The 16699-nt window shown below is 29.3% G+C and overlaps 1 protein-coding gene across 3 annotated transcripts in view; it reads left to right on the forward strand.

The window, feature by feature from the left end:
- mri (BTB/POZ domain-containing protein mrityu) overlaps window positions 1-16177 on the forward strand; it is a 68125-nt gene extending 51948 nt beyond the window's left edge. For all 3 annotated transcript variants that reach the window (XM_075374058.1, XM_075374059.1, XM_075374060.1), the window contains 2 exons: window positions 2009-2256; window positions 6344-16177. In XM_075374058.1, coding sequence (XP_075230173.1) covers window positions 2009-2256; window positions 6344-6553 — 458 coding nt within the window. In that variant the 3' untranslated portion in view covers window positions 6554-16177. The remainder of the gene's footprint in view (window positions 1-2008; window positions 2257-6343) is intronic.
- Window positions 16178-16699: the final 522 nt, after the last annotated feature.

Consider the following 16699-nt stretch of genomic DNA (forward strand, 5'->3'; position numbering starts at 1 on the left):
AATTACCATCTGTCACCATGCATATGTAGTATATGGAGGTTTTATTGTAATTATATTATTTGTATTTTTTTAGGATTAAAGTTTTGATGTATTTCTTATTGTATATTTAGTATATTTGTTATAAATAAGTTACTGGCATTCTGATATGCTATTGTTGTATTCATATCCAATGCTGTGAAGGCTGCATCTGGATGTCGAGTGGAGCAGCGGTGTTGTAGTGATACTGTTACAAACTTACGTGCTAAACATTTGTATGGTGGTGGTTCCTTTGCAGTTGATGGTCACCATAGCACTAGTGTAGTTGTAAGATATTTAGTACTAGGTACTAAAGGTTGTATATATTTTATAGGTTGTATATATTTCAGTGTGTACTGTGTGCATGCGTTGGGCAGTATTGTTGCATTGCAGTTGTGCTGTACCGGCAAATGGCAATGAGGGACTTCTATGGATTTCTAATTTTAAAAAAAATGAAATGGGGGATGAAACATGGTGATATGTGTAGGGCCAGGGAGGTAGCCTCTGTGCTTAGGGTGTTTAAGTTCGCCCACTCACAAGATTGGGGGTTAGAGCTCCTCAATGATGGCATAGAAGACCCTTGAGGTGTGAGTGGGTCCCGAGCAGCAACAGGTGTGTACAATACATATCCAAAGCTGGGTAGGTTAGTGACAGCGAGGGTAGGCTGCCCTGTTTCAGGGGCACCCTAAATTTCAACTGCCTTGTTGGCTTTGGCCACAAGTCTGTGAGGCAACCAGTCCACTGTCATTAACACTACTGGCAACGACTATCACTAGCAACTGGCCATTCCGATCTAAGAAGTCCATTGAAACCAGTACCTAACTAGGCCAAGTATTTGTTGAAGCGTAATAATTTATGCGCCCTTACATTATCCTATAACTTCTTTTTCTGATCTGCTAACTCTTCTGGTCAAACAAGAGCTTTTGGAGGTGCAAATGTTGATATTACAAAATATAAATTGTCAAACAGATCAATCCATTCTAAGAAAAGAATTTTTTTAAATTCTTTGTAGATTCTTTATTTCATTACCTGGCCTGTTACAATATAAATATAAAAAACTTAGAATTACTGAATTTTTCATGCAATTTCTATTTAAAACTAATAAATTTCAAATATTGTAACTGTCCCTAACTACAAGAATCACTCATCATTCTTTAACGTTAGCATAGGAATGCTTCCATAAAAACTGTTTGTAGCACATTTAGCAGAACTATCTAACCCATAATTCGCTTAACAGTTTTAATGTTTATATGCGATAAAGTGAATGATTTTCATTGTCTAAATTGCTTCCTTAAAATTAATTTTTTTTAATGTACTGACAAATACCACATTACTTTGAATTTACCAATTTAGACTTTGTTTAGTTATTTCTTTAATCATTTAAACAATCTTTATTAGTAAAAGGTAACACAATTTTTTTTTAAAGCCTTGAATTTAAAAAAAAAAAAATTAAGAAAGATGTTTGCTTAAAAGTAAATGAGTGAAAAGAAGAAATAAGAAATCTGTTTCATTAAATAAAACTCTAGTAATAAATTTTTAATTTATTCATAACAATAACCAAATTATTAGAAAAAATTAACTAAGCTCATACAGTTTTTCCTCAGATACCTCATCAAATTTCTTATCAACTAAACTGACTTTTACCCCATCGGAAATGGATGAAGATCAGAACCACTTGTTCTAACTATGTGCTGGTTGCAAGCCAATGAACAAACTTACACAGAACTTGGCTTACACAAAAACTTTGTATAATATCTTTTGAATATCGTTATTGATTCTTTGAGCTCTTTTAATTCATTATCCTTATTAAAATTGTCAATGTTTTCTGTTATTGCAAGGTTTTGTTATAACAATATTATTGTTATTTCTTGTCAAAAGAAGTTGTACTGTGGAATAATATTTACTTGATTATGTCCTATAAAGAAGAATTTTATTCTAAATGTTTATGTTACTAACCGTTTTGCATTTTCTTATTGTGTTTAATTTTTTCTAGCCGTGAATAGTACAGCAATGTATAGGTTTTTTAAATACATTGAAAATAGAGATGTGGCCAAGCAAGTTATGAAAGAAAGAGGTTTAAAAAAGATAAGATTAGGTATTGAAGGTTACCCTACGCATAAAGAAAAAATTAAAAGAAGAGCTGGTGGTCGGGCTGAAGTTATATATGGATATGTTCAAAGGCCCTTTATTCATATGTCATGGGAAAAAGAAGAAGCAAAGAGCCGACATGTTGATTTTCAGGTAATTGTCTTACTCTTGTAACAGTATTTTATAGATCAAACTGATCAGATGATGAATTTTTGCCTGTATAATTGAAATTTGGTCAATCATATACATCTGATATTGTAATGTTTGAACGTTTTTGAGTTCTAAAAAATTCTGTAAATTAGGTTGTTTGTGATAAATAAAAAAAGAAGAAAAATTTTTATTTCTTTTCTCATAAAACATAATTGCATATCTTCCACATTACTATTTTTAATCTATATTCTGTATTTATTAAAGCTTCAAAAAAATATTTGTTTCATTTTCTTACAAAAATTCCAGAGAACTTGCTGTGGGGAAAAAAATAAATATTTTTGTTGTCAATTTTTTCCGCTATAGAATTAGGGTTTTTAATTGTGGTTCTATAAGAAATACAAATTAACTCAGTTCACATGTGTGTGTAAAATAATTTACTACAATTGTAGTAAACTAAGTAAATAGTATCAGTATTGCAATGTGTAGAATAATTTACTACATGCGTGCGCATTTGTAGTAAGCATTTTTCTCTGTTAGCAGCAAAAAATTAAATTATTATCAATTACAAATTTAATTCTAACATGTATAGAAAAAATCAAGTTTCTGTTCAAAAGTCCAAAGAGCAAAACTGGAAAAAAAATTTGGGTCAAATATTACCATATTATTATTTTTTTTAAATTTATTAAGTAGGTGGGGGATATGAAAAACAAATTTTGCTTTTCTTAACAGGTGTTTTAGAGAAAACTTTATTAAAGTATTATTTGTTACCTACAGGGCACATATATAAACAATAAAAAAATCTTAAAAATTCAACTCTCACTCTTAAAATATAAATGTATGTTTTTTGTTCTTTTATTTTATTTTTCCTTCAGTTTATAACACTTTATATAAAGTAATGTCTACAATTTCTTTTTTAAATTGTAGACCCTGGTCAAAAAATGCAGAAAACCTTATTGAATATTTCCTTCTTCTTATTTTAGCCTTTATTGAAGGCAACATTAGATTTAGAAAAAAATTGACTTAAGCAAATTTGTTAAGTTGTAACAAATATCTATATCTGTGAATGAGTATTTTTAGGCAAATTTTCAGAAAAAAATTTTTTCCCATCTCTAAAAAATATATATTCTGTTACTTTTATTTTTATTTTGTATTTTACATTATAATGTCTTAAGAACATTAAAAAATTTGGTTACCAAAAAAGGTTTTCTAATTGTATTAGTACATTGTTTTATAAAGAGATAAAATTATTTTATTAGAAAAATAAAAGTCAGACCCTTAATGTTTGAATTGATTTTGTATAAGATATTGTATGACTTGACTGGCATAGCTGGAAAGTCATGCAATACTTTACCAGGTTTTTTTTCAATTTGGCTGACTGAGAAATACATGAAACATTTTGCATTCTTTTATCAGTTTTTTATTTCCTAGTCTTCCAATAGTTTTGCCGTCTCTCTTCTGATCATATGTTAGTTTCTTTTTCCCCTTCTACTGAAAATCCTTGAAATCTTGTACAAATTTTTCTGATGAACATCAATTTTGATGATCAAATCAATTTTTTTGATTTGTTCTTTTTGTTGCAAAAGTGATTGAAGATTTATTTTGCGAGTTTATTGTTTTTTTTCATTATTGTTAAAAGTTGATTAAATATTTAATTCGTTTTTCCTGTAAATGTATTAATCGATTAACAAAAATAACAATGAACATACTAAAATAGCAAACTTAGTATAAATTTATCAGTCTATTTAAAGCTTTTTACTACCTCACATTATTATTGCCTTAAGATAGTATACTAGTATAGTAATTATTGAAAATTTTGCATGCCTTAATATTATCATTAACAATAATATTAATACAAATCATTCCGTAATACAATCATTACATATAAAAAAATTCTCATGCCCTTTTGAATTAAATATTTATTACAGCTATAGGTGTACAAATTCAGAAAATCATCGTATTTAAAATTTATCTGTTCATTCATAAGTTTTTGTATTAGTAAATTCAGTATCTTCTAAATATTCAAGTTGATTATTATTATGATTTCAAGTTTCTATACCTGTTATTTAATGCCTTGAAAGTGGTACCTTATAATTTCCCTAAATAGTTTTTCAATAAACAATATTCATTTAGATTTTCATTATTTTAAATATATTATCTTATTATTTTTTAGTTTTTTTTTTAATGTTGATAATGTCTGGTAAGTTTTATTGAATAAATGTTAAAGTTTTGTGTTACCAAGGATGATTTGGAATGCTGTGATTAGTGTGTTTACTATTTACCAGTTTCCTGTTTATATAACAATTTTTTTTTTTTTTTTAATTTCAATTTTTATGTCTAGAAAATTAATAGTACAAATTTTTATTTTGTTTTATGTGTGGTAATTAATAAAACTGTTGAAGAATGTGAAACTTTGAAAGCATTCTAGTACTTTTTAGTTCTTACTTGTGTTCAACTGTATCGTGGAAATAATATTTAAAATTGATAATACTATTTTGATACACTATTAATTAAAAGAATGTTTAAAAATTTTATATATATATTATTTTTTGTCAATTATGTAGTGCGTTTAATAGTAAGATGTTAAATTTTATTAAAAATAAATTAAATAAAATGATAAGAAATGGATAAAAGAATGGTATGTAAAAGAAGTTATTAATATTTTTATCATTGGGGTGTGACTACATAAATACATCAGTAAAGCGTAATAATTTATATTAAATGAAACGGTTTTTTATTAATTTCACCCTGTCCATCTGTTTATGTTTATAAAAGATGAATTTTATAAATTTATGTTCTAAAACTGTATATTCTGTGAAACATTTCAATCAGGAAAACAGGTAAAAATCCGTTTCAATATAATTTAAAAAAATCAATGGATAGAACGTAATAAAAATCTGTGTTATGATCAGAGGTTACAGGAATAATCAGAAAAGGACGATACGTAAACAGTGTGGATGAAATAACATTTCAGTTGCACAAAGCTACCATATTCATAAAAAACCTAAAGCAGTAGGATTAAATGGTATAAGCTTAGAACTAATTTATTACTTGGCAAATTGGTGGTGTACTTTTAAATACAATGCTGTTTGCTGATGATCAAATTATAATTCAGCAGAATGAGTACAAACTCAGAGGCCTGTGTTTAAATTACATCAGGTTTGTGCTTAATAAAATATGAAACTTTCAATACAGAAACAAACTGTGGCTCTGGAGAAAATATCCAGATCATATCAATATCCAGTCATCTTTAGAAGATCAGAAAAGGTCTCTCATTTCAGTTATCTTAGGTGTGACATAACGTATGAGGTTGATCAAGATATTGATCAGAAATTTCTAAGTTTCCGTCAATTTTGGGACAGTTTGACTTAAGAAAACAAGGAAAGAAACCCGATTGAATTCAGAATTATGGCTGTACCTATTTTATTGTACAGTTCAGAGACATAAGTTCATAGTTGAAGGCATTTAAACAATATTCAAATGTCCGAGATGCATTCTCTGAAATCAGTGAAGGGCTGTTCAAGATAATATAAAATCTTTAATATAGATATCCAGAAGGAATTAGATATTTTTAAATTAGAAATCGGGATACCAAAATAATAAGGAGATATGGTTGGCGCATCTAAAAAGAATGCTGATTGGAAGACTACCAAGGAAGACATCGGAATGTAAACCAGCTGGACAGAAAGATGTTGGGAGACCAAGAACACATTGGTGATTGAAAATTGTGGATAGGATATATTTTTTGAGACTGCAACAGACAGTTCTGCCTTTGCCTTGAAAGAAAAAGGAGCTGTGTATTACGATCAAAAATAATTTTTGGAACAGTTAATGGAATGAAGGTAATAAATAGATTTCTTAAAATGTCCACTTTCCTCAAAATTATAATACCTCATATCCATGTTCCTTGGTCTATTAGCCTGACTGTAGTTCATTAATTTGGTAAAAATGTGTCTAATTGCTCTGCTTTGAGACTTATTCTGAAATTTTTATTTCAGTTGTAATGTCAAATCTGAAACTAATAGCTATATTACAGCCACTTTTTATCAGCTGTCCATTTGCTACTGATAACACTTTTCTCTCTCTGTTGTAGTGTGTTAAATCAAGTAAATCTGTAACTAATTTGGCTGAGGCAACTGCAGATCCAGTCTTAGAGTTAGATGCTGGTGGAAATTTAATACCTGTTCGACCACCACCACCAGAAGGTGCGAGAGTAGCAGATCAAGAAGAAGAAGCAGCAGTCGGTGGAGCTGGTGCAGCACCTTCTCCTCCAGCTACTCTTGAGTCAAACTTGCCGCAATAGCAGAAATATTTCAGCATTGTTGTTCAAGACTCTAACTCAACTTTGGTTCCTCAATAACCTAATCAGTCCATTATTGTCTTTAATTGACAGTTTGTTAAATTAATATAGGCTGTTCTTTTATACATAAACAGTTAGCACTTAAACCGCAAGGAAAATTTTTATTTTAATGGAAATATTTATTGATTTATTTTTTAAAAAAATGTATTCTCATTTGCTTTAATGAACAAAATATTTTTACTTGTATAAATGTATTATATATAACGATTTTTATAAATGTTGCATACTTTTATTAGAAATAAGTGGTTTTATTAAACTTCTCTGTTTTAAATAAATATTTTAATTTACAAAATACTGTTATGTAAAGTAAAGGCAGCTACTGTTAACAAACACTAGTTGACACTCATCATATTGTTATTAAATTGATTTTAAAGACTGTAAAAGAAAAATCTCTTAAAACATGCCTTCAAGATTACTTTCTACTTGGTATCTTTTAATAAAAAGTACTATTAAAATGAACGATCAAGAAGTGCAGAAATAAATTTATGTTTAATTGTAACTAATATAAAGATTCATGTGATTTAAATATTTTATCACTAAGTAAACAAAATCATACAGTTTGGAAAATCTTGAGTGTCTTTCATAGAAAATATATAAATGAATCCTTTATCAATCTATTTGTCTGAAAAATCATGTACAGTATATCCAGAACAATCACAGTTTTGGTTTTTCAAAAATAGTAAATATTTTTTCATATTAGTCCCAAGAAAAAAATTGTATAAAATACTTTTCTGTTTATTGGTTACGACTTATAATTTTCAATGATGCATCGAGCCTTAAAAGACATCTTTGGTTATGTACATTGTCACGTAGTAGCAGCCACCTTGTCAATTAGTCGATGAGAAAACAGAAATTTTTTTTTATTACATGAGCTTTTGATTGTTTAAATTGCTAGTTACACATTATTGTTGATAGTAATAATCACATATCTGAATTTCTTAGAGTCCTACATTGAAGTTGAATAGATGATTTTAATGTAACGTTAAGTGATGCTAGATCTTTCCACTATTTTACTAGTATAATTTGTACAAAATATTAGTATTGAATTCTTGCAGAGTACTTGTCATTTTTCTTTAGAATATAATATATACTTACTTGTTATTTTTCTTTAGATAATATATACTTTTTTTTTTCTTTAAATCCTGTTTTAAATAAATAGGAATTAGGAAATTTGTTTGCAACAGATTCTATAGTGAGGAGATATATATACCTCCTATCTCCTATATATATATGTATGGTCTTCTAGGAAATATGAGTTTTTGATAGTTGTTTTCTATTGTTTTTCTTTAAAGAGAAAAAATTTTTTCTTCATACATATTTTATTACTGATTTTTTTGCACCCTTTAATGTTTTCTTCAAGTAAACTTGACATTTTTATTGCCGCACACTTTTTTAATGCATCTGTTTCCCAGTTTTAAATGTTTTTCTTTACATTTTCTAGTTCAGATAGGCCCATAATACATGGTGAAATAAAAATATATTTTTTTTAAGTGTATTACTCGTTTTTTTTATTGAGATCTGTGCTTGTCACGTATTATATGTTCTTTTGCTTCAAATTTTCTTTTTTTTTAGTTAAACTATTTTACATAAATATATATATTGTAATTATGTATAAAAATGTTTCTTTAACCAATAGTAAGTATTATACAGTGAAACGTTATTCCACAGAGTGAACATAATATCAGGTGATTAAAAAGGACTTAAATTTAAAAGCATATAAAAATTTATGTAGATAACTTAGAGATTTGGTTGAGGTTTGTCACAAAAACAAATCAAGTTTGTCACCCAACATTCAGTTTGGTTTGATATGGCTTCCATTTATAATGCGTTGTACATCCCACCTGATTGACTTTATTCCAGACTGTAGCCAGCAAGTTGGCAAGTTGACTGTAGCATTAATTCGAAGTCTTAGCTCAACAAGAGCATAATGTAAACACAAATGAATTTCTGACTACATGCAAAGCTTTCCTGAGTTGTTCCACAGCAGCTTCTGGGACATGTGGGCGTCTTGGTGATTTTGTATGTTTAACAGAACAACCTATTTCAACGAAGGTTTGGTGCCAAGAGTAAAAATTGTATACCTACTAGGTGAACTGCAGTGAAACCAAAACAACCAGTGAGCCTGTTCCGCACCAGTAAATTTATCCATTTTTAACAACACTGGTGACAGTGCTGGTGGCCGAATTCAGTACTAATGAATTACGTGAGAATTTTTCAGTAAATCATATTTGCATTTGACTGAATACATATACAATTTTTTATTACTAATTTATTAAATGTTCAGTCTATAAGGAATTGTATGAAATGATACCTTTGTTGTCAAAAAATAATATAATTTAGGTTAGAAAGTTTGATCACTCTGGATGAAATAAAGCTAAGAACTTAATCAATCCGCCCCACTCAAACAAAAACATGTATTCCTTGACCTAAAAAAATTTGTATGGAAATACTTGCTAACGCTAAAAAATAAATAATATTCTGCATCACTTTAAGTCCTAAATAATCTTCTTTTTTTTTAAGTAATGAAAACAAAATTCATTTGATTAAGAAATATCAGTTTTTTTCACAAAACATTGAAGAATTTTAAAACAAAAAAAGTTGTAGTGAAAACCATAAATGAACTGGATGGGAAAAATAACTGAACTTTTCTGAATACTATTGTAACAACAAAAAAATACATAAATTGCTTTAGCCCACTAGAGTAGTAGGAAAGAAAAATATCCAAGAACATTGAACTGTGGACATAGCAACTGGAAATGGCCCACATCACCCACCGAAATCAGTAAATGTATTAATTCATAAAACTACTTATTTCAACAAACTAAATATTTTGAATTTTAATAATTATTTTTATTAAGTTTTTTTTTAGTTTTAATGTTGTTTTTGGTAATTTCATCTTTTTATTATATTTATTGCAATTCACACAAGTAATATTTTCTTGTCAGATTTCACAATTAAAATATTTTATCTTTCTATTTATTGAAATTATGAACAGGAAGTTTAAATATTACTTTTTATTTGAGACAATCAAAACCAAAAGGGTGTAAGTATCTAAAAACCAATTTTTGAGAAATCTTACTCTAAAGTTCAATTCAATTTAAAAATTTCCATGTAAACTTAATTTAATTTGACTGGTACCAATTTTTTTAGGGACAGTTTTTTTAGGAAGTGTATGCCAATCACTTAACACCCCCTTTTGCTCCTAACTCGGTCATTTACACCGTTTCTCCTGTAATGAATTTTGTTTTTTTCATACATTGTATTATAAATTACAAAATGTATTTAACTCGGACTTTTAAAATTAATTAAAAAAAATTTCAATCGACTGACATCAAGAAATTGATTGATGACATGTCAAGTAATGAAAAAAGGCAGTAAAATACTGTCAAAAACCTTATTCTGATTCCCATGTTTGGTCAGTCTCTAAGTGAAGGATTTTCATTATCGTAATCCTCATATAGTTGAGGTGGGCGACTTGACAGACTTTATCTTCTTTTCTGTGCTTTAGTTTCATATAAAACCTGGTGAATTGGTGGTAAAAATTCTAGCAGCGACTTCAGATCGTTGAACTTTGCTGTGACAATTTTTGGAGGTGACTCAGAGAGAGGTTTTAGGATAAATGAGGTGTTTGGAGACCCCCAAACTTAGGTTTTCTCATATAATATGATTGGGATTCCTTTGTGTCATCCAAAGAACACTTGTAGTACAAAGTAAATGGATCGGTCTTATTAAAGCGAAGCGATTGAAATTTACTGATACCAGTCATGGCATCTTTTAGACTCTCATGCATTTGTTCTATAGAAAAAACCATCTGCAGTCATTTTAAGTACTTGAAATTTCCTATGTGCAGATGCTAATGCTTTTATCGAATCATCAGGCACAAAGACATATTGCAGTGTTTTCTTACTTTTCTCTGTAATGCCAAAGTCTTCATCAGATTCCATATAAGAATGCTCTGCTATTAAATACTTATGGTCTACAGTCTCTATGTGGATATATTTTACAATATACATCCAAAATCTGATGATATAGTGATTCTTATTTTGTCCTCCACAGTTATCACTAAAAGCAATTAAATGGTTTACTGTAGGAGGAAGCTGTGTGACAGTTTAGCAAACATGACCCTATTTCCTGTGACCCTCTTGAGCTTCACCTTCATGCCGTATCAACATAGTAGCATGATTGCTTCCGAGATCATTTATTGCTAAATTATATGTCCATAACTGCTTTGCATAATACACTTGGCTGCAACTTAATACATGACAAGGCAATGTTTTCTGGAGATCAAAACAAATTGCCTTGACAGCAGGATTTTTTTAACTTTTATTGCTTCACTCTTAGCAGATCTCACTTCTTCAGCAGATATTAAGTGGTGTTCCTACTCGATCATACTTTTTTCCTTAGTTTCTCCGCTTGTACCAAACTTTATTCTCATTTGAAGAATATCACATCTACTACATGTATCAGTCCATGAAGCTGAGATTGTATTGTGTAACAAAGATGTGCTGCTAAAAAGATTCCTTAACCGGTTGTATTCCCTTCCCCTTTCATCGGTCAAGATATAATCTTTACATTTTCCAGATGTCTAAATTACTTTCCAGTTTCTTTGTGTTTTGATTTTTTACCCTAGCAAAATGGCTTCTTATAGTTATTGATTCAATTTGATTCTTAATATGTTTGTTTCTTCAGGAATTTTGTTGTTTGGGGTGTGTTTATCTCTTTGTTCTCTTGGTGAAAACCTGTTCCTTTAATATTTTTCCACTTTAGAACATAGTCATATCTTTTTTGAGAAATATCAAGTGTTTTAATAAAAAATAATTTACTTACTCTTTTATCTAAGAGATTGAGAGAAAACACTTTTGTTTATGATTTTGGGGATTTTTTAACGTTTTTTGGTGCAGATAATTCCATGGATCCGTTTATGAACGAACATTGTAATTCCCAGGACTCTAAACACCAAAATTCATCAAAAATCATTTTTGTGTCGTAATTGTATATGATCATATTCCTGAAATAGTTTTGCTTTCATATCTGCAAGTATGATTATGCAGCTGTACTAATTTTACATTGAATTGCTTACCTTTATAACCAACATACTCTTTACCAGAGTCCCATTGTATTTTTGCCTTTTTCTTTCCAATTTTCATTTCTGAAGCACTTTCTTCCTTTGTAACTTCGACCGCTCATATGAATTTCAGACTATGAGTCTGAAGAATTATCTTACGGATCATAATTCTTGTCCTCATCCCTGTCAAGAGGATCTGAAACAAAACAACCTGTATTAAAATCAGGGGTGAAACTAATTACCCAGAAAACGCTATTTAAAAATAGCCCTGTTATTAATAAAATGAAATAAGATACAAAGTAGCCTTGGTTTTATAGGGATATTTTTACTTTTACTAATATCGTTTGATTTAAAATTAAATTAGGTGATATTAAATTAGTTAAAAAATTAACTAATTAAAGATTAGTTAGGCTTGTAAAATCAGCAATTAGCTTTTTTAGGTTAGGTCTTAGTTGTATACAAATAAAGTGTTGTAATTAATTATGGAATGTATTCTTACCTGAACTTTCTGCTAATAAATGTTCAGTGATGTCTTTATCTTCCATTAATAAATCCGTATTTATTTAATTTCATCTAAAACTATTGAAAAATCATACTGAAATAGGACATAAACAAAATTCTTTATTGTAATGTATCAAACTGATTTGCCAAACTGCTTGGAGGAATAGGAATGTAAGCATCTTTCATCCCTCTTCCACTAAACCAAACGGTAGAGTTGCTAAAGTAGTTTTTGAAACGCCATTGTATAGCAACACCTATAAAGGAAATCACTTTGCCACCAAGTAGAATGATTTATCCCCTAATGATTACATGCATAACTCCATTAATTTTATTTTTGACACTTGCATCCTTTTGGTTGTAAGCGCCTGAAAATGCTTTCAAATCTTCCTGAAAATGTTAGGCCTATAGTAATGTTTTTGAAAGAAGCGTCTTGAGTGTGGGAAGAACTCAGTAGGCTATGTTGTCATGTCTAACGTTGCCCATGTTCATATACACACACTACGTCAGGAAATCAGAACCATTCAAATAAAATAGTTGATATTGTTGTAGGCTGATCATCCATCTCGAATTTTAGTACATTGTCCTACATCAATATGTGGCCCGGAAAAATTCCCAAATTTTAAAGTAGGCCCTTATAATCTTAGTATGCATTAATTATTAGTTTGTAAAAAATATTAATCATTAAATGAAACACATGTTACAGTAAATATTTCTTACATATATGCTACCAAAATTAAAATATTGTAGCAAAATATTTGCCTACATTCATTTGCTTCTTTTCATTTACAATAATTGTTCCAATATTTTATTTATTTAAAAAAATACAATAATTTATTTATTTTTTATATATTCGTTTTTTTAATTTTTATTTGTTTAGTACAATTTTGTACAATAAAAACAACAAATAACCTTATAAAAATAATTAAAGAATCTTAAATTACTGTAAACCAGAAAAAAATTCATTGTCAATACTGAATATGAAAGGCTTTTTTTTTATTAATTTTTTATATATTCATGACTGTTTTTTTAATTTTTAATTTATTTATTATTACAATTTTATATCATAAAAACACAAACAAAAACCGTATGAAAATAAGTATGGACCTTTTTAAGATTATTAAAAGGAAGAAATTGATAATGAAACTTCATTATCTAAAATTGCTTCTCTTTCTATTGCATGTTTTATTTATTTTTCCACATTCTGCATACAGCTCTTCCACTTATCTGTTATTAAATTTATTTCTTCTTTTGTCAATATCTTCACTTCCAAAATTGTAAAACTTTTGTTATTCACTGTAACACATCTTTTAACTTATAACCACACCAATTCTATGGGGTTGAAATGGCAGTGGTATGGTGGGAGCCAAGGTATTTCATGCCTGCTGATTCTGGCAAATTCGTAGATTACATAACTGTGTGTATGCGATTTATTCTCGGCAGCAATTTTTAACAACGCCCCCTTGGTCAGTGTCTGATCAACTTCAACCCCATGCCGTAGCAGCCAGTCTACAACTTGTCTTACGATTTGCATTAGTTAGTGCCATATCCAGTTGTACAGAGCATTACCTGTAATGATAATGCTGTTTGAGCAAATATTAGGATGGAGCTGTTCCTCAAAACATCTCTTGAATCTGGCATGATCCATTTCTTTACTCCTGTTCTTTCTTGACGTAAAGAGAAGAAGAGCTTCGTTTACGAAACCCGCTGATGTCCCAGCATGGCAAAGAATCAGTCCTCCTCCTTTTCCAGCCGGTGCCTTCCTTCAATAATATTGTCTGTCCATCCCTTACTCGATGTCTGGTCTCCAGGATTCTCCCATTTTGTCATTCCAGACCATTTCTACCAAATTTATTTTACTAGTCTGTCAAAAATTCTGTTCTTAGGGTAATTATATCTGTTTGTTCTAACAATAATTTAAACCTGTTTATTAATTTTGTACTCAAACTCAAGCTTTTGTATAACTATAAATTAAATAACTGCCATAAAATAAATCGCATTGTTTTAGTGTCACCAGTAATTTGTGTAGTGTGTTGGGCACTCTTTTCTCACATAATATGGTGACGAATTGCATCTTGTTGAAAGGTTACCCATATTTGTTACTGCAGATTCCCGTGATCAAACCAGTCGGGTTGGTTTAGTGGTAAACGTGCCCAAATCAGCTGACTTGGAAGTCGAGAGTTCCAGCATTCGTGTCCTAGTAAAGGCAGTTGCTTTTATATGGATTTGAATTGTGGATACTGGTGTTGTTTGGTGATTGGGTTTCAATTAACCACACATTTCAGGAATGGTCGAACTGAGACTGTACAAGACTACACCATTTATATATATCATCCTCTGAAGTAATACCTGAACGGTAATTCCCAGAGGCTAAATAAACAGTAAAAGAAAGAAGAAAAGGTTTCTGTGATCTGCATTTTCCTGGAGTTGAAGTGACAGAATTGTTTACCTTCTCCATTGCTATCAAGTGTGTTTGCAGTTCAGTCTCTTACTCTGGTAAAAAGGACTAGTGGAGTGTTGTTTTCAGTCATGCTTTTCACTTGATCCTCAAAAAATTGCCTTACTGAAATAACCATTTTTCTTGCTTGTGATTGTTACATAACACGTTTACCAAATAAAGAACTTGACTGAATGGGATGAGTTCTCTGTCATTTTTTTCTACTTTCAGAGCTCATTACAAAACACAAAAAAAACAAATGCACCATAAATATTATTTATGTACTAAAAAATACAGTTTATGGCTTTAATCAAAATACTGAAAAAAGTGCTATTTTTCTATTAAAAAATACTATTTTGGTTTATTAACAAATATGAGAACAGAACATAAGATGCAACTTTCCAAACAGGCAATAAAATAGGTTGTTTATTAAAAAAATGAAGTTTGGCATCTCTGTTAAGTTTAGCTTGTCATACTAATTAACAGTTTGCTGTCAAGGCCAATCTTGCCTAGGAATGTGTACGCCTCCACAAGGGTTCACCTACCCACCAAACAGGCTATGATACATCATTCAAAAATAAAATTAAAGTTAAATTATTTTTTTTATGGGTAAGGCGATCGAATAATAAATATTTTATTGTTTAAGAAATGTCGATGCTATAAATTTTCAGATTGTACACTTTCTTATTAAAAATATTAAAAAATTCTGAGCAAGTTTTAATGTTGTTAATAAAATAGTCTTATTTATTTGTAAAACCAACAGGTAAGTTCCATTTTACTTGAAATTTAAATAAACAAGCTGCTAGTATATTTACTTTAATGAAAAAAAATTTAAATAAACTTACTTGATATTACTATCAACAAAGAAATATAATTGTGATTGCCACTACAAGACGTGGTATGTTGTTCCAAAAAACAATATGTGCAGATATTAAAAGCATGCTGTCGCTGAGTTACTTGTTTAAAATATGTGTGAATAAGATAAACATTCAAACACGCTGAATCTAGTTTACCTAATTCTACAAATCAAAATTACTGAATGGGTTATTGTATATAAAAGTAAAGATTTATGTTTGCATTAATTGTATACATTGTGAGCATGCAACAACTCACATGGCTGTTTGTAAATTATGTTAATATTTTATAAAATATGACAATTTAACATAATTTGAAATGTATGTACATCACATGTTTTTTTTACCCACTTTTTTTTTACTTGTATTTCTGATTTTGTGTGTTAATTATAAGTCCAATCTTTTTTTCTTTTTATGTTGAAAATTTTTGTAATGAAAATAATTTATTTTTTTATACATAGTAATGAGAATAATAATAATATTTAAAGATGCTAAAAATGTTCATGTGAATTATGCAGACATAAAAAGAAACATAAGAATAAATCTACGCACAGAAAATAAAATTTTAATATTTGTATTTTTTAAAAATTTGTGTAGCATTTGTATGAATTTACTGGATTATAGTCTGAATATAAATTTAAATACTATACATTTTTATTATAATAATAGTTTTGTATTATGAAAATTAAGAAAATAAAAATGTTCATTTTTTTACCATATATTATCTAAATGATTAATCATTATTTTCTAATTCCCTCTGGAAAGTTTTCTCAAGCCTTTCACTATTCTCCACCCTCATCACAATCCATAAACCAATCCTAATTCTCTTTCTCTGTTGCACCTATCTAAATCATTTTGTGCTTATACCTTTGTGAGTTTTCTACTGTTTTTATCAAGTGTATAGTATATCTTATTTCGGTTATTTTTCTTATACGATACTTATAACATTCTGAATTCTCATTGATTTCTTCATGTTTTTAAGTTTGTTGAATAATCTCGTTATTTATTTTCATTCTTCTTCCTGCTCTTTGTTTTTTCCCTTTTTAAGCTTAATTTTAGTTCCTGCATCCTACTCTCAATCTTTCTGCTCCTTGTCCATTGTTCTGAGCATAGCTGAGACGTGCTGCTGCAGAGGCAACAATTCAATGATCATTGATGAAATCAATGCACAAATGTTCTGCAAAGTTAAGCATTCCAAGATTGACAATGCAACACATCTGAGGAAAGACTTGAAA

The sequence above is a fragment of the Lycorma delicatula genome, chromosome 8 (genome assembly GCF_047948215.1).
Source record: "Lycorma delicatula isolate Av1 chromosome 8, ASM4794821v1, whole genome shotgun sequence".
Lineage (NCBI taxonomy): Eukaryota > Metazoa > Arthropoda > Insecta > Hemiptera > Fulgoridae > Lycorma > Lycorma delicatula.